The 18720-nt window shown below is 31.8% G+C and overlaps 3 protein-coding genes across 7 annotated transcripts; 1 reads left to right on the forward strand and 2 right to left on the reverse strand.

The window, feature by feature from the left end:
- Positions 1084-1525, reverse strand: LOC109133030 (putative defensin-like protein 263). The gene is made up of 2 exons (XM_019245560.1): positions 1433-1525; positions 1084-1342 (listed from the first exon to the last, which is right to left on the reverse strand). Exons 1-2 carry the CDS (start codon positions 1488-1490, stop codon positions 1155-1157), a joined length of 246 nt encoding a protein of 81 aa, XP_019101105.1. The 5' UTR covers positions 1491-1525; the 3' UTR covers positions 1084-1154.
- LOC104787950 (WPP domain-interacting tail-anchored protein 2-like) lies at positions 1732-5165 on the reverse strand. Of its 4 annotated transcripts, none has more exons than XM_010513612.2 (6): positions 4900-5165; positions 4162-4219; positions 3566-3977; positions 2339-3471; positions 2105-2251; positions 1732-1994 (listed from the first exon to the last, which is right to left on the reverse strand). In XM_010513612.2, the coding sequence occupies exons 2-6, from the start codon at positions 4216-4218 to the stop codon at positions 1848-1850; spliced, it is 1896 nt and encodes a 631-aa protein (XP_010511914.1). In that variant the 5' UTR covers position 4219; positions 4900-5165; the 3' UTR covers positions 1732-1847. The 4 variants fall into 4 exon arrangements, with proteins under 4 accessions (XP_010511914.1, XP_010511915.1, XP_019101631.1 ...); XM_010513613.2 differs by having other exon boundaries at positions 4162-4224; XM_010513614.2 differs by having other exon boundaries at positions 1903-1994; positions 2101-2251.
- LOC104787951 (transcription factor bHLH49-like) lies at positions 9340-12378 on the forward strand. 2 transcript variants are annotated; one of them, XM_010513616.2, is made up of 10 exons: positions 9340-9475; positions 9625-9763; positions 9902-10819; positions 10904-11116; positions 11207-11272; positions 11356-11424; positions 11515-11586; positions 11676-11840; positions 11923-12016; positions 12110-12378. In XM_010513616.2, the coding sequence occupies exons 3-10, from the start codon at positions 10043-10045 to the stop codon at positions 12145-12147; spliced, it is 1494 nt and encodes a 497-aa protein (XP_010511918.1). In that variant the 5' UTR covers positions 9340-9475; positions 9625-9763; positions 9902-10042; the 3' UTR covers positions 12148-12378. The 2 variants fall into 2 exon arrangements, with proteins under 2 accessions (XP_010511918.1, XP_019101632.1); XM_019246087.1 differs by having other exon boundaries at positions 9340-9763.

Below are 18720 nucleotides of genomic sequence, written 5' to 3' on the forward strand. Positions count from 1 at the left end.
AAATTTAAAGATGAGCTGAAGAAACCAAATTCAAAGTCTGTGTTAGAAAGAAAGAGAGAGAGAGCTTTCTCAGAAGATATGTAAAACATACTAGATTTTAACTTGCGGTGTACCGCAAGCATATATTATAATTTATATTATATGTTGTGCTTATTTGTTAAATATTGGATGTTTTGTAAATAGAGGAATAACTAATTTTTCCGGTTGTTGTGTGGCTAAAATATTTATATTATTTTTTTAAACTGCAATACACTTCATAACCATTTGTTTGTTTTGTTTAGTGTTTGAGATTTTTATTTGATTTTTAATTATTATAACAAAAAATATGAGATCTAAATACATAATAAGTAATTTATACGATGTGGTTAAGTCACATTTTTCTGAATGATTTAATTATTTTACACAATATTAATTAAATCAACTTGACTTTATATGTCAAATATTCTAATATTAGTAGTGTTGAAAAATAAGAAAATGAGGATTTAACCGGATTAACACAAATTTAATAATATTTTATTAATTCCAACATGTCTTTTTTAGAACTCATCTACTATATAACCACATTGTATAGTATTTTAAACTTTTTAAAGTTTACATATTTGTAATATTTAAAAATTTTATTAAGTTTATATATGTAAATTATAATATTTAAATAAATGTCAATCGAAATTCTTCTTACATTAAGAATCAAAGCTCACAGGTTTTGGTAAACAAAATCGGAATCAAATTGTTGTTTTCTTTGTTTGCAAAAGATTCAGATATAGAATATCTTCAAAACACAACATAATGCGTGGTTACATATATCATAGTTTATATTTCCATATTGATTGCTGTTATTTTTTTAGTTAGAATGGAATGTAAAATATTTAGGGAATAAAATTTGAATTAATGTTATTTTTGGAAATCTTTTAGGGGATAATGTTGTAAATAATTTTTTTAATAAACAAAACTAAAAAGGCATAACACAAAATGTACTTCAAAAATGTAATATAGATTTGGAACATGAAACCCATATGTTGAACCTGTTTCAGGCCTTCAGTACATAATTATATCAAATTTTAATTATATAAAGTGTTACAGAGATATTTTTTATATATGTATTTGAATGTCTTGGTTCCTCTGTCTAATAAGTAGAAATTATTGTAGTTTCTCTTTTAACACTCACAGAAACAGGTTCCAAAATTACAGTTAACAATCTTGCAACCCTTAGGACAGTATTTGATGCATTCCTTATCTCTGCGGCAAGATACATTGGTCTCATAAGTATCCATTGTTGATGCTTCAGGACAATTTCTTCCGATGCAGTTCACTGCCATCTCTCTCGCGTCACCCATAGACAAACCTTCCACAACACATACAAACAAACCGTCAAAACAAAACCGAAGCAAAAATCATATAACACAGAAGAAGTTATCATAGAAGGAAACATTACAAAATGCTATGACTGTGAGGGAGAACAAGAAGACGAGCTTAAGAGACATTTTCTCCATTGCAAATTGTAACCTTCAAAATTTTTCTTGTTTCTTTTTTTTGTTGTACAAGTGATGAAGAAAGAATTCAGATTGTTCTCGTTTATATATAGAAGTAAGTTAAAATGGCAACAAATCTTTTGTGTGAAGGTTATACCAAGTTTAGTCAGATTCTTTCTGATTACACATTGATTTAGTCCAACTTGTGAGATCTCTCCATTTTAAGAATTCACGTTACAATTTGTTTTTTTATAGAGGGAAGTAAACCAAAACTTGAGACACATTGCTTGTAATAAATACAAGATAAATGAGTATATACAACACAATGTACAACTGGCGAATACAAATTGCTACCATTTCCACTGAAGATATTTTTCCTTAATAAACCGAACCAAAGAACGAACAAAATAATACAAAAAGTAAGGCTAATGCTGGTATGTGTTCCAAGTTTCGTGCCCTTGTGATCTTCATGACCGTGCTAAACATAGACTGGTTCTCTGGTTCTTTCCTTGTTCTCTCACCCTCCTTTTGCAAACAGAGCAAAGACCGCATAATATTAGTAACAAGAGAGGTTCTATGATCTATATTTGGGTTATATCAATCATTTTTCAGAAGCAACAAACTAAATTACCTGCCTGCAGACTTTCAGGAAGTGCCTCTATTCCATGACCCTCTCCTTGAAACGGCAGCTCTTTGTCCTCAGCATATGATCCATTTCTTTGGTATGTATTTGAGCATTGGTTCACTCTCAGTATTTTGTTTTCCTTTGCCAAAGAATATAGCTGAGGGAAAACAAACATTAATGTGTCAACAATGATTTGCTTTTGTGTCCCCCTAAAGAAAATAATTATGTGCATAGCCTAAAGTACCTGCTCTTGTATACGCTCCCTTTCACTGGATAATTGCAACAGCATATCCATCAAAACCTTGTTCCTTGTAGTTATTTCTTGTGCATATCTCTCTTTCTCGTCGTTAGCTAGATTCAACATTGCTTCTAAGGATTTGGCTTTTTGCTTCAAAAAGGTCACGTCTCTGTTGAGTTCAGAGTTTGTGGTGGAAAGCACAATGCATTGCTCCTCCACTGTCTCCGTTCTACTCTCGGCTTTTGAGGCTTTAGACTTGAGATCTTCGATTAAGGTTTCCATGTCCCATATTGCTGAATACAACATGTTCTGCTGTTCTTGACTTGCTTCTGATGATACTTTGGAGTTTTGTAATTGAACTTCTAATTCCCTGACTTGCTTCTCCAGAGAGTTCACCTTCTTTGTCTTTTTCTCATCAGCATCTTTGAGAAAATTGAGCTCCTCAGTAAGTTCAAGATTTGCAGCAGTTAGCTCTTTGTTCTTGCTTTCTCCACTCTCAGCTCTGCTTTCAGACTCGAAAAGGCTTTCTTTAACCGACTCATTCGCATTTTCCATTTCAGCAAGGTGTACCAGAATCTCTTGTTTAGAGGCATTAACACTTCTCAGCTCAAGCTCACTATTTCTTAGCTTTTGTTCAGCTGACTTCACATGTTCTCTCAAAGTGAGTACCTCTGAAACTGTCTCACTATTTTCTGCAATTCTTCCCTCAAGCTTTTCCACCAGAACATCTTTTGCTTCGAGTTGTACAGTGCAGTCTTCAAGCTTAGCCTTAAGTTCAGATTCCCGTTGAGCTGACCCATTCAGACTAAACTGGAGAACTTGTAAACGTCCAACAAGTTCCTTTGAAATACCTGTAAGCACCTCTGAAGAATTATCTGCCTCTAGAAACCGTCCCCATATAAACTCTGATGCTTCTTCCATCCGAGAAGATACCTCCTCCGTGTAATGTAGCTTGAGTTTCAGTTGTTCTTCATTTTGCTGGAACTCAATTAACTTCTTCTCAAGCTCTAGCTCTCTTGACAGTGACTTCTCAAGCATCCTCAAAGCATTTTTATGCCTTAAGTCCGATGGTCTCAGCGCATATTTCTGCCTTAAATCTTGACCGTTTCCTGAAAACTCCACTGTCTCCTCGTTTTCACCTGCCAGCATGTTTGTCAAATAACAATCAGAAGCTAAGTAATCCAAAGCACCAATAACTTTAAAATAAACATATGTCAATAAGTGATCTCTTACTTGTTCCATTTCTTATGTAATGAAGTGTTCTTCGAAGCTGAGCTAATTGCAAAGTGATCTCTGAAACTTGTCCCCTAGACTGCTTCAAAGATTCTGCAGATTCAGCCAACTTGCCTTCAACAACAATAGAATTTGCATGTTTGCAACTAGATATCTTATAAGAAGTGTCAACGATTTGAGCTTCCAACACATCCAAAACCTCGTCCACTTCCTTTAACTCAGACTCCAATATACCACATAAAAGATCAAATGTCAAAGCCTTTTCAAAAGATGCAGCAGAAGAATCAGGTGTCCCCATCCCTTCAAGATCATTATCCCATGCCAAAAGATGCATAAGAAGAACATGCAGGTTCAGAAGCTTTTCACAAGTATAAGCAGAGTCTATCTCTAGTTTTGTCAACATCCTTAACATCTCTTGCTCCTCCTCACTCCTAGTAGAAAAATGCTCCTCCCGANGCAGAAGAAGAATCAGGTGTCCCCATCCCTTCAAGATCATTATCCCATGCCAAAAGATGCATAAGAAGAACATGCAGGTTCAGAAGCTTTTCACAAGTATAAGCAGAGTCTATCTCTAGTTTTGTCAACATCCTTAACATCTCTTGCTCCTCCTCACTCCTATTAGAAAAATGCTCCTCCCGAATGACTTCTTCCATTCTAGGCTTAAAAATTCAAAATTCCAAAGCTTAGCTAGGAACAAGGAAAATATCTAATCCAAAGAAAATTGAAATCAAAACAATAACATTGTAAGTTTGTGATTATGAGTGAGTAGGCACACTATCTTTCAAATGGAGTTATCGCCTACTTAAATGACAAAAAAGGAGACCATGCTCATCTCCTAGTTCTCAGTTAAGACATCTCTCTCTCATACACACACATACAACTACAATTGCCTCGAGTTCCAATCCTAGCACTAGTCATAGCTCCAATCTTCTATATGAAACCAATGATTCATCAACTAAAACAAGAACATCCACGCAAATAAATGAAAATGTTATCCCAGTACTCCTTCCCAGAAACACATTATAGAATGTGGTACCAAATCAAATTGCTGAGTTTTTCATAAAACTTTAAAACAAAGAGAACTCAACTTGAGAAGTAAAGTATTCTTGATTACATCCACTTGTCAAGAAAAGACCAAATAAGCCAAGTCAGTTGTGAAAAGACCTCCACCCAAAAAATATTACTAATTTTAGCAGTTTTAGTACAGCAAGATTCAAACTTTACAATGAAAGCAGAAACAAAAGATCAAAATTCAACAAGCCAGACAAAAATGGTAACAGACAAAACAGAGAGTTTCAAGATCGAACAGGATCTGGAAATATTAAAAACCTTACCGATCAAAATCTGTAATACGAGCCCAGACAGAACAAACAGAGAGAGAGGGAGAGAGCCTTTACTCCGTCAACGAACTTCAATTTTTGTTTTTTCAACTGTGGTACCGGTCACGGTGTTTCCTTCCTGGCGTCAGGAAAATGTAGCTAAAATGCGCAGATGCTGTTTTACAAGTCAGCCAACGATAAAAGAAAGAACGCGCATGTTAGTGTTATTTGCGTAGGTTAGCGGGAGTGCTATGTTGTGGTGGACGTTGAATTATTGGTAATGGTACTATAAAGGAGAAGGAGAAGAAGAAACGACTCTCTCTTATTGGTTACAACTTACAGCTATAAAAGGCCTTACAAAAATCTGTTTCCTCTACTCTCGTGATAACTATAACACACTTTGAGATGTAATATAGTTAGACAATTAATGTAATAATAATGTTTCAAAATTCTAAAAACAAAATTTGATTTTGCATATTTTTGTGTTTAACGTGTAGATAATATTATGATACACTTTTTCACCAAAAAAAATATTATGATACACTCACATTAAAGATTATGATATTTTGTATATAATTACAAATTCAAATTATTATTTTTTGTTAGTATACAATTGTATTCTCAAAGTTAGTAGTACAATTTATTATTGAATGGCATGTGTCTAACGGCGATGATTTATTTTTTAAAAATTGATGACATGTATCTACTACTCTAATTCAATTTTGTGACAGGGTGACGGATTAGATATGCGGAATTAATGTATGTGATTGAGATTAAATATTTGTGGTCAGGTCAACATATGGTTGAGACTTAAACTAATTGTGAATGTGTAGAGTAGAGTAGAGGACATGATGTGGTTGCTTTGTTTATGATGATGGTTCGATTGTGTATGTTAATATATATGGTGAATATTACGAGGGTAATTGTGACTGGCTCGTGACTGGCCGTGACTATGTACGGGAATCGCGAACGTATGTATAGAAAGCGTTCTATTGTTTACAAGATGTGATTATCATGTGTTGAAAACTTGAAGTAGAACGTAAGATACATAGTTTGTAATATATATTGACAAGAACGATCGTCTCACTCACACAGTCACACTAACCATTAGTAGTTGTTCAAGCTTATAGTGCAGGTTAAGACACTCGAGGTAAAGAATCTATGCATGCGAGACTACATGATTATCAAGACGTGTCAAAGGTTTGTCTTCAGAAATCTGTGTTTTGAATTGTGTTACCATTTTTTAAGAAAAGGTAATCTTACTAGATTAAATTTTATATATCTCCAAGTTGATTACGTGATCCTAATACCATTTCAAAGCATGTTAAAATAAACTTGGGTTTTATTTTGTAAGATATTTTTAATTATTTGGGCAAAAAAACTTGGTTGTATACCTAACAAAAATTGTTCTACGTACAGCATTTTATGTTCCAAGTGCTCTACAATTTTTATAAACTTACTGATAATATATTTGATGTAAAGTTTGTAATCGTGTTTGTAATAACTGATCTTCGCCATATGTAAACAATATTACAAGTGTTACTACTTACTTTTTTTTTTTTTTTTGGTTCTTTGTCATCTGGTATAAATTAAAATATAAAACGAGTGTTGCTTAAAAACTGATAAAAACTACCATTTTCTTGTCGTCAAACAAAATTTTGTAATGTTAATATATTTTTCATATGCTAAGACGTCCAAAATAATTTTTTAACTAAAATGGGAAGAGTATTACACATGTGGTGATGATGGGTGATTTAGTTAGTAAAATCAACTAAGCTCAAATAATTTTCGAGCTCTTATGTTATGTGTAATTAAAAAAGAAAAAAAAAAAGTGACTAGGTACATAGTGGCAATAATTTATCGAGTAATATTAAGAAGTTAATAATGCAGCATATGCTTAAACTATGGCTTCAAAAAGTAAAACAAAAAACATAAAATTAAACTATGGTTAAATAATATAAGGAATAAAAAAATAGAAAAAGAGAAGATAAAGTGAAGGTGTGGGCTGGAGAGTTCAATTATTATAAGGTTTAATTTCTTATAGGTCTTTGGAAATTGCAAGTCCTAAGGCCAACTAATAATGACCTCGACCTTTGCGCTAACCGGACCGTCCATCTACTACTCTTCCTTTATTTTATTTTAAATCATTTCTTTCTTAATACTAGTTGTTAATACGTTTACACTTGTCCATGACCACATTTAACAAATGCTTTGTGTTAGGCGAAAAAAAAAAAGTAATTTGCGTCAATAATCGTTTACCTAGTTAATAAAGTATACCAAGTTGTTATAGTTAAAAAACTAAATTTACGTAATTTTGGAAAAAGTTATACCAAGAATTTTTATTTGGGACAGATCTTGCGTTGCGTGTGCTTTGATCTTTGACCTCATCGCAAGTTAAATAAGAGAATAGCTCACTACTATATATAATGCAGTGAATGAAATTGTCATCACTTCATTGGTATCATACAAAGGAGCGTTATAGAATATGCAAAAATAGGATTCGTAGGCTCAAAGTAATTACTAGGTCTTTTATTGTATTCGTATGACGGTCGATTTTTGTTTTTTTTAACAATGTAAAACGTAGTGGTTGTCAACAAAACAAAAAGAAAGTATAAAAACAGCTAACTTATTTATTAACGTTTGCTTAAGTAGTGCTTGCAAATTCTTTAAACACTACACTAATGATACATTTACATAGATCCAGTGACATTTTTTGACTAAAGTGATTTAGGGCATCTCCAACTCCACTCTAATTTAGAGTCAAATCTCTATTATAAATCAACATTTACTTCAACCCTATTCTATAATTTATTCTAAAATAGAGAAAATGATAGGATTATTCTATATATAGAGCAACTCTATTTCCACCTCTATTTTTTTACACTAACTCTATTTTAGAGTTGAAAATAGAGTAATACATTGGAGGAAAACAATACTCTATTTTTGAGTTACTCTATTTTAGAGGAAAAAATAGAGATATACATTAGAGATGGTCTTATGTAAGCAAGTTCGAACATACTCTAAATCTTGCTTAAGATGACTGATCTATATATGATTTGATTGGTCAAGCCATGCATTTTAGTACTGACCGAGTTAAACCAGAATCGAGACTGGTTAATCAATGAGTAACAAACTAACAATTATTTGTAATCTCGGCTTAATGTTTGTTAAGCTCAATCAAGTGTTAACCGGAAGTTTTGTCTTTTGTTTTGTTATGAATTTACATATAATGATATAAATAATTTTTATGACATTAATAGAAGGTTTTTTTATTTCTTTTGTGAAAATGCCTAAAAATAAGAAACGATTGTAATATATTTCTAGCTAACAAAATCGTAATATAAGACCTCTATCGACCACGAAGAAGATCTCGTAGATTATTTGACTAACCAAGACGTACGAATAAATTTATAATGAATAAAGAGGTTCTCATCAACTCACAAGTTGTCTATAAGCTGACAGAATGTATAACACAGCTTGAATATCTAATTAAACTATTCCAAGAGACAGTAAAAGATCTAACTATTGTCCAATATTGAAATATTCTTTTTCTTATCATCATAGTAGTAATATTATTATAAGTTTGCTATGAATCTTTTAGTAAGTCGTAGCAGTACGGTTTTACAACTAGACTTGAGCTGCAAAAAAAATATTCTTGAGCGAAAGCAAGCGGTCAAAAGACACAAAAATAACTTTAAGAAAAATATATAATAAAATCTCCAACAAACCGTGCATGAAAAATAAAATTAATATTTTAAGAATTACATATGATTCGGTACAAAATCCAAAACATTGAACATGAAACCAATAATTGCTATGATTATTCGCAAGCATATATTTATTTATTGTTTTTTTCACTATTCAACATTTTTGGCTCACTTATGAATACAATTTTATTGTTACTACTTACTACTAGTACTTTTATATAAAAAAAACATTTGAATATGGAAACTTGAACTTATTCAACATTGAAACTAGCTAATAAAATCATAAAAGTATGCACATGACTGACTAAAAAAGTTAAAAACAAAAGTGTTGACCCAAAAAAAAAGAGTTAAAAAGACAGACTAAAAACAAGTAATAATGAACATGTTAGCAAGCATTAAGCTCACAAAAATGATCTTTACTTATATTTTCCAATGTGTGATATAGAAATAGAATTGAATGAATGATTACTAATGTCGGTAATATTACTTCAATAAATAAATAAATTCGGAATAATTTAAAAATATATTTTTTAATAATGTTATATGAAGTAGGCTTAAGCTAGATGTATTTTTAGGAATTATTTTACAAGACAAAACCTAATTCATTAATTATAGAAACAAGAAAATAAATTAAAAACATAAATAAATATAGAGATAACCCCAAAATGAAAGTTGTCACTGTCAGCAGATTTGTTAGAACTAGAATAATTACGTGTTACAGATTTAACTAATTTAATCACTCAATTTTTAAACTAAACCCTCTCTTACACACACCGAAAAAAAAAAAAAAAAGAGGTCTCTGCAAATTATAATGCTTGGATACTTTGGCTATGGCGGTGTTTATGTTTAATGATCAAAAAGCTCTGTTTTTTATGCAAGCGTGGGTATAAATCCATTACCTTTCCCTAAATTTTTTTCTCTTCTTCTTCTTCTTCTTCTTCGATTCACTTCCTTTTTCTTTTTTTTTGTTTACTCCGTTTCTAAAAAAAAAGGTCACTCCTTTGCTTATCTTTCTCTCTCTCTCTCTCTGCAGCTGAAGAACAGAGAAAAAAAAGGTTTTTTAGTATCTGACCCAAAGGACCCATAAAGCTTTTTCCTTTGTGTTAGAAATTGAGGGATAAAGATTCAAACTTTGTTCAGAAAAAAAGTGGCACAGATTCTGAAAACTATGGGTATCTTTTTCTCCCTGACTCTTTTTTACTTCTAATTATATATATAAGCTTCAATCCAGTTTAGGGTTTTTTGGAGTTTCGTACGGATTTGGGTTTCTCTGATTCTTTAATTTGAAAATCAATTGTATGTACTTGAAGGTGGTGGAGGATTGTGTCTTTGTTCACTGTATCTTCAAAGACGAAGTTGAATGGTTTGGTTTGTAGTGGTTTTGATCTTGGGGGAGGTTCTCTTTTGATTGATTAAGTGGTGTTGTTGTTGTTCATCAAGTTTAGAAGAAGATGGATGTGAGTGAAGAGAAGAGGAATCGTAATAGTAGTAACTATGATGATACGGTTGATAATCCAACTGTAGATTGGCAAGTTTCGGGTTCTAATCCGGTCTCTGCTTCGATTGGTTCATATACTCAAGAGAATCTGATTTCAGCTTGTCCTTCGTCTTGTTCACCATCTCAGATGATGGATTCATTTGGTCAAACTCTTTGGTATGATCCCACTAGTGTTCAGCAGGCTGTGGGTTATGGTGGTGGTTTTAGTGTCCAGAACAGTGGTGGTAATGCTTCGTCTTCTTCTTCTTTTAGGGGTAATATTGATAGATCTCTTGAAATGGGTTGGAACCTGCCTAATTTGTTGCCTCCTAAAGGCAATAATGGTCTTTTCTTGCCGAATGTGAGTAGCTTCCTTCCTCCGAGTATGGCTCAGTTCCCGGCTGATTCAGGTTTTATAGAGCGTGCTGCGAGGTTTTCGCTCTTTAGTGGTGGGAATTTTAGTGATATGGTGAATCAACCACTTGGGAATCCTGAGTCTATTGGTTTGTTTCTTCAAGGTGGTGGAACTATGCAAGGGCACTGCCAAAGTAATGAACTTGGTGAACCTCACAATGATGCGTCTATAGTAGTGAAAGAACCAAATGTTAGATCAAGTGAACAATCTAAACTGAATGTTCCTGGTTCCGGGAATGTATCTGAGGATACTCAGTCTAGTGGTGGTAACGGTCAGAAAGGTGGGGAAACCTCTTCTAAAGGCTTTGACACAAGGAAGAGGAAAAGAAATGGGCAGGTGAAGATTTGAAGTTGCTCTTTTAGTTTTTTGTTCTCTCTCTGCCTTTATAAAAGTTAACACTCGTAACGTTTCTGTTTGTAGAATTCTGAAGCAGCTCAATCGCATAGATCGCAGCAGTCTGAGGAAGAACCAGACAACAAGAGGAATAAAGAGCAAAGTCCAAATTCACCTGGAAATAAGACAAACAGTGGGAAACAACAGGGAAAACAAAGTTCTGATCCTCCAAAAGATGGATATATTCATGTGCGGGCACGAAGAGGCCAGGCCACAAATAGCCATAGTCTTGCAGAAAGGGTACAATCTCTACAACTATCTTGGAAGTTGAAGTTGAATAGAAAGCTATCTCTTCTTGTATTTTCATCTTAATTACTTTTGTGATTATAGGTTAGGAGAGAAAAAATTAGTGAAAGGATGAAGTTTCTTCAAGATCTTGTTCCGGGTTGCAACAAGGTAAGTTCTTTTTAAGCGTTTATAACGATGGATCTTAATATGTAAGAACAGAGACTAATGCAGAAAAATGAATGTGTGTGCAGGTGACTGGGAAGGCAGTTATGCTTGACGAAATCATAAACTATGTACAATCACTACAACGCCAAGTTGAGGTATGACAGTTTCCTAATTCTCGATGAAGTATTCTTTGTGTTTGCTTTTTATGTTCAATTCTTTTTCTCATTCTCTTTTGCTTAAAACAGTTTTTATCGATGAAACTTGCAACTGTGAATCCACAAATGGACTTTAACCTTGAAGGTCTTCTTGCAAAAGATGTAAGATATTTTTGCAAGTCTTTCAACTAATTCTCCTTATCATTTGAATCATCCTACTAAGGTTCTTATAACCTGAATTCTATGCGCAGGCACTTCAGCTACGAGCTGGTTCTTCATCTACAACACCATTCCCCCAAAATATGTCAATGGCTTATCCTCCTCTACCACATGGATTCATGCAACAGACCCTTTCCAGCATCGGACGGACCATAAGTTCACCATTGTCTCCTATAAATGGTGGATTCAAGCGACAGGTATGTATGTATTAGCGGTCTGGAAACTGAACAAATCCGAACTCGTAATCTGATATTGTTGGTGATTGTTTATGCAAAATAGGAAACAACTGGATGGGAGGGTGATTTGCAAAACGTGATCCACATTAACTATGGAGCTGGTGATGTCACACCCGACCCTCAAGCAGCAGCTACAGGTGAAAACTGAAACCTGTTTTAACTCTTTTTCACCAAGTAATAGTAATAGTTTGTTTTGGTAAACCTTCTCTGTAATTTTTTTCTTGTTACAGCATCTCTTCCAGCTGCAAATATGAAGGTTGAGCCATGATATTTCTTCTTGTTAGATAGAATATGAAATTATTGTAATCTTTCTATTTATTTTTATTTAAAGTTACTATGTACTATATTATAATGATGCTATTAACGAATATGATACTACGACTACTAGTACTACTACTAAGCGTTTGAGATTAGTGGAAGAAGAGTATAAATTGTGAACACTAACAATGCAAAATAATAGTTTTGTATAAGTCATAATAACATTTTAGTTTGCCGTCTATCTATTTGTACTTGTACAGTATTGTGTATTCGTTGTGACGCCTGATATATGAAAATATAACTCGTTTTTAAAGTTTGCAAAATAAATGTTATATTGTATAATATAATATATAATAGACAAGATTATGGCTTGTGCTACAATATGGGTTAGATGTTTTTCTCTGCGATCGAAAATTTGGATCATCATATTTAATAGATATTTATCCCTACTTCATGTTAAATTTCTATTTTGGTTAGATTAATTTAGGCTGAATAGTATTTGATTTTATTAAATCCGTGCGTTACCGCACGGGAAAGTGAAAATTTAAAATGACTAATATTATTAATTTTATATTTTGAGTAAAACTTTATAGTAATTCGTTAATATAAAAATTGTAAATAGTGACTAAGATGAATAAACAAATTAGTTAAATAAAATATTTGTTATATATATTAAAATAAAAAATTGATTCAGTGACAATAATAATGTTAAAGATATATACAGAGGATGAGAAGCCAAAATTCTCTGCAAATTTCCTGTTTTATGTTGTAATAAAACATCACGTTCACCAACATCTGAGAAACCACCCACAACTAAACCTGTTATTTCATTAGCTGATGGTAATTCATATTGACGTTTCCTCTTATCATCTCCTACCATATGGATTTTCAGTTCCTCATCATTCCTGCTTTCATAACGATCTCTAGCTTTTCTAAATGTTTTGGCTAGAATATTATTTTCATCAAGCATGTTTATTAGAGCTAACAAAATTTGCTCATCTACTATTTCTTTGCCATTTGGAAATATAGATAACCTATTTTTCTACTCATTAGCGGTATCAAATATATACATCTGTAAAAATTTAGGTTGTTGCCCATCCAATGGTACAAGTGACCCAATACTATGATAATTTTCACCATGCACTTACAAAAAGGACCTGCTGAATTTAAAATTGAATAATCAATGTCAGCACCCATAGAGCACATAGAGAGCATAGAATTATATACTCTAATGTGTCTTCGGAAAGATGGATCGGAGAGAAGCTTTTTTAACAGAAGCGGAGGTTCTTGAATGTTAGGCAATTTGACACGCCCTTGTTTACAACATATTGTAAATAAAGGTCTTTTTGTTTGCCGATCCTTTGCAGTACTTTCCTTAGGCCATACTAGCGCATCACAATCCCCACACGGCCAAACCTTATTAATTGATTCCGTTTCATTTTTTTCGATGATGCAGGTTTTTTACCTACATTAAAATAACCAATTTGTTTATTAATTACCGCGAGAAACCGTAATAATGAAAACGCAAAAAACAAACCAGTCAGATTTGCTAAATCTACAGAAAGAAAATTGAGAGAGAGAGAGAGAGACGAAGCGTAGAGCTCTAATAGAAAACTTTAGTTCAGTAGTGGTGAGCTCTAATGACATTATTCGTTTTGCGTAATTACGTACAGAACCACCATATATTAGGAATTGATTTCCCACTTATGTCTATGAATCAGTACCATCATGTTCTTCAATCAACGACATTGAAAACGAAGTCGATGTGGTGAAACAGATGATAATAATATCTCACCTTTTGACTGATATACATTATGTTTTAAAGGCATTGTATATACATATTAGAAAGTCATCAAAAACAAAATAAGTTACTTTTAGAAGATTTTTTTTTCCTAACTTGATTTGTCATTTGGTCGTGCTTACGCTTTCTAGAATTTGATTTTGTGTTGTCACAAGTATGTCTGGCTTTTTCTTCGATACTCTCTATTTCTATGCTCATTTGGAATACTTCTATATATTATCAAAATGTTTGATACCCAGAAAGTATAAAAAATAAAAATTCAACTAAAATTTTAAAAAACTTTATTTACAAAAAATGGAAACTAACCTGGATCATTTATATCTAATGGACATCCTACATAACAAAAAAAAATAAAAATTTTTTTTACATTTATACCATGTTTGTTAAAAAAATTAAACAAGTTAAATAAGTCAATAAAAATTATACCATGTTTGTTAAAAAATTTTGGCTTATCCGTAGCACTGGCATCATTGCATATCATCATGCTTCTCGTATCTTGGTTTTGATTTTTCCAGTTACTGTCGCTGAGTGACCACGACTCGGATCGTACTCTGGACGAAGAAGACTTTACTGATATTTTTGACTTTATGGGAGTACTGTCATGCAATAAACTTTATATGCTTGAATACTATACTCTTTCCCAACTTAACAAATTAAAAGGCCACATACACTCATATATTTGTTCACCGTAACTATATATACTAATAATCTAACCGAAGAAACACTTATAATCGAACATAACATAAGCAATGCCAAAAAAACAACATCATCCGTTTCGTTTGATGATTTAATCGAGCATTCAGAAGAAAAGTCAAAAAATAAAATATGCACACTGAGAATTAAAAACATTAAGCCATGCAAAAAATATGGCACGCTTAATAGGAAAACCGGAAAAGGTTAAAATTTTATAAGAGACTACAAGTTTACAAAACTAAGATTAATGTATGAACTTAGTAGTGTCGACTAACAATAATAATAATCTAACCGAAGAAACACTAACAGCTCGGCAGCGAAAATATTAAAAAGCCAGGTACACTCATATATAAGAAACATTAATAGGTCATTTGCAGTGAAAATATATAAAATTACCTTGAATTAGATATTAATGTTTGTTAGTTAAAAAACACTTCAACATAACAATTATTTAGTTTTATTTAGTACCCAGAAAACAATTTTTCAAAACTTGTTTATGTAGTCAAGAAAAGTTTATATATAATAAATAAAGAGGTGTGAGACATAGAGGTGTGAAATGTAAAGGTGTAAAAATTAATAGATGTGAAACATGGAGGTACAACAAAGAGGTGTTAAATAAAATGGTGTAAAAATTAATGGATGTGATTTTTGAAACCAAAATGTACAACAAAGAGATTCAAAAATTAAGAGGTGTGATTATTGAAAGATGGGGGTGCGACGAAAAGACACGATTAATAATTTTAAACCGTTGGATTAAAAGTGGAACTAATCTCATCCGTTAGATTAAAAGTATATAATAAATAAAGAGGTGTAAGACATAGAGGTGTGAATTGTAAAGGTGTAAAATTAATAGATGTGAAACATGGAGGTACAACAAAGAGATGTAATACATAGAGGTGTTAAATAAAAAGGTGTAAAAATTAATGGATAGGATTTTTGAAACCAGAAGGTACAACAAAGAGATGCAAAAATTAAGAGGTGTGATTTTTGAAAGATGGGGGTGCGACGGAAGGATACGATTAATAATTTTAAACCGTTGGATTAAAAGTGGAACTAATCTCATCTGTTGGATTAAAAGTTGACACAAAAAGTGGGTTTGCTATTATATATAGTCAAGAAAAGTTTATATATAATAAATAAAGAGGTGTAAGACATATAGAGGTGTGAAATGTAAAGGTGTAAAAATTAATAGATGTGAAACATGGAGGTACAACAAAGAGGTGTAATACATAGAGGTGTTAAATAAAAGGTGTAAAAATTAATGGATGTGATTTTTGAAACAAAAAGATACAACAAAGAGATGCAAAAATTAAGAGGTGTGATTTTTGAAAGATGGGAGTGCGACGGAAAGACATGATTAATAATTTTAAACCGTTGGATTAAAAGTAGAACTAATCTCATCCGTTAGATTAAAAGTATATAATAAATAAAGAGGTGTAAGACATAGAGGTGTGAATTGTAAAGGTGTAGAAAATAAATAGATGTGAAACATGGAGGTACAACAAAGAGGTGTAATACATAGAGGTGTTAAATAAAAAGGTTTAAAAATTAATGAATGTTATTTTTGAAACCAGGAGGTACAACAAAGAGATGCAAAAATTAAGATGTGTGATTTTTGAAAGATGGGGGTGCGACGGAAAGACACGATTAATAGTGGAACTAATCTCATCCGTTTGATTAAAAGTTGATACAAAAAAGTGGGTTTGCTATTATATATAGTCAAGAAAAATTTATATATAATAAATAAAGAGGTGTAAGACATATAGAGGTGTGAAATGTAAAGGTGTAAAAATTAATAGATGTGAAACATGGAGGTACAACAAAGAGGTGTAATACATAGAGGTGTTAAATAAAAGGTGTAAAAATTAATGGATGTGATTTTTGAAACAAAAAGATACAACAAAGAGATGCAAAAATTAAGAGGTGTGATTTTTGAAAGATGGGAGTGCGACGGAAAGACACGATTAATAGTGGAACTAATCTCATCCGTTAGATTAAAAGTATATAATAAATAAAGAGGTGTAAGACATAGAGGTGTGAATTGTAAAGGTGTAGAAAATAAATAGATGTGAAACATGGAGGTACAACAAAGAGGTGTAATACATAGAGGTGTTAAATAAAAAGGTTTAAAAATTAATGAATGTTATTTTTGAAACCAGGAGGTACAACAAAGAGATGCAAAAATTAAGATGTGTGATTTTTGAAAGATGGGGGTGCGACGGAAAGACACGATTAATAGTGGAACTAATCTCATCCGTTTGATTAAAAGTTGATACAAAAAAGTGGGTTTGCTATTATATATAGTCAAGAAAAATTTATATATAATAAATAAAGAGGTGTAAGACATATAGAGGTGTGAAATGTAAAGGTGTAAAAATTAATAGATGTGAAACATGGAGATACAACAAAGAGGTGTAATACATAGAGGTGTTAAATAAAAATGTGTAAAATTAATGGATGTGATTTTTGAAACCAAAAGGTACAAAAAAGAGATGCAAAAATTAAGAGGTGTGATTTTTGAAAGATGGGGGTGCAACGGAAAGACACGATTAATAATTTTAAACCGTTGGATTAAAAGTGGAACTAATCTCATCCGTTAGATTAAAAGTATATAATAAATAAAGAAGTGTAAGACATAGAGGAGTGAATTGTAAAGGTGTAAAAATTAATAGATGTGAAACATGAAGGTACAACAAAGAGGTGTAATACATAGAGGTGTTAAATAAAAAGGTGTAAAAATTAATGGATGTGATTTTTGAAACCAGAAGGTGCAACAAAGAGATGCAAAAATTAAGAGGTGTGAGTTTTGAAAGATGGGGGTGCGACGGAAAGACAAGATTAATAATTTTAAACCGTTGGATTAAAAGTAGAACTAGTCTCATCCGTTAGATTAAAAGTATATAATAAATAAAGAGGTGTAAGACATAGAGGAATAAATTGTAAATGTTTAAAAATTAATAGATTTGAAACATGAAGGTACAACAAAGAGGTGCAATACATAGAGGTGTTAAATAAAAAGGTGTAAAAATTAATGGATGTGATTTTTGAAACCAGAAGGTGCAACAAAGAGATAAAAAATTAAGAGGTGTGATTTTTGAAAGATGGGGGTGCGATGGAAAGACACAATTAATAATTTTAAACCGTTGGATTAAAAGTGGAACTAAATTCATCCGTTAGATTAAAAGTTGACACAAAAAAGTGGATTTGCTATTATATATAGATTCGTAATGCAGTGATTAGTAATATTTTGCTTTGTTTTTGTTAGTTACTTTTTTAATAAAATAGTTATAATTATGTGTGGAACAATATACTTATGAAAATATACTATAATGATAATTGTTTAATAAGTTTTAAAAGACAAAATTGTACCATAAAGACCAAATCTGTATATTATATTATTTTCTATAAAAGACAAGAAAATTTGCGAATTAAGTTGATCATACAATTGTAAATCTATCAATTAAGTTGATAATACCATTGTAAATAACTATTATGTCATGTAATCGCAAATATCTGAAAAAATGATAAAGTCAGTGTAAGTTTAACAACCAATTTTTCAGTATAATCTTTGACAATTTTTATTTAATTTGCCGTATATCCTAATTCATTCCATCTCATCACTTGAGTTTTCTTTCTTTCTTTAATACATAACTAGGGATTGGACCCGCACATACGTGCGGGGATAATTTTAAAAGAACTAAGTTTGTAATTAAGTTTGGATTATGCGGAGTTACATTTGTAATTATGAATGTTAAAAATATTATTAACATTCATAATCTAACTTTGTACCAATTTATTTTCAGTTTGGCTTGGAAAGAAGATGATTAGATTTAAGTACATTAAAAAATAGTAAGAGAAAGATAGTATACAGATCTGTTTATGTGTTTCTGAACCCGTCTCATCCCATACACGGTATGTCCCTTTTTTATCTTATAACCGTAGTTTTAATAATATTTTATCAATTTGAGATTGTATATTCTAGTCCAACAAATAAGAAAGTAGGTAAAAGATTCACATCCACATAACATTTTATTTGTAAATATAATTATTTGGTATAATATTTATAACATAAACTTATATTGGTTTACC

This window comes from Camelina sativa, chromosome 5 (genome assembly GCF_000633955.1).
Source record: "Camelina sativa cultivar DH55 chromosome 5, Cs, whole genome shotgun sequence".
Lineage (NCBI taxonomy): Eukaryota > Viridiplantae > Streptophyta > Magnoliopsida > Brassicales > Brassicaceae > Camelina > Camelina sativa.

Coding starts and splice junctions, on each gene's coding strand:
- LOC104787951 (XM_019246087.1), top strand. CDS start 10,043: ATGGATGTGAGTGAAGAGAAGAGGAATCGTAATAGTAGTAACTATGAT. Junction 10,820..10,903: donor AGAGGAAAAGAAATGGGCAG/GTGAAGATTTGA, acceptor TTCTGTTTGTAG/AATTCTGAAGCAGCTCAATC. Junction 11,273..11,355: donor TTGTTCCGGGTTGCAACAAG/GTAAGTTCTTTT, acceptor ATGTGTGTGCAG/GTGACTGGGAAGGCAGTTAT.
- LOC109133030 (XM_019245560.1), bottom strand. CDS start 1,490: ATGGAGAAAATGTCTCTTAAGCTCGTCTTCTTGTTCTCCCTCACAGTC. Junction 1,343..1,432: donor CCTCACAGTCATAGCATTTT/GTAATGTTTCCT, acceptor GTGTTGTGGAAG/GTTTGTCTATGGGTGACGCG.
- LOC104787950 (XM_010513612.2), bottom strand. CDS start 4,218: ATGGAAGAAGTCATTCGGGAGGAGCATTTTTCTAATAGGAGTGAGGAG. Junction 3,472..3,565: donor TTACATAAGAAATGGAACAA/GTAAGAGATCAC, acceptor ACATGCTGGCAG/GTGAAAACGAGGAGACAGTG. Junction 2,252..2,338: donor GGGAGCGTATACAAGAGCAG/GTACTTTAGGCT, acceptor GTTTTCCCTCAG/CTATATTCTTTGGCAAAGGA.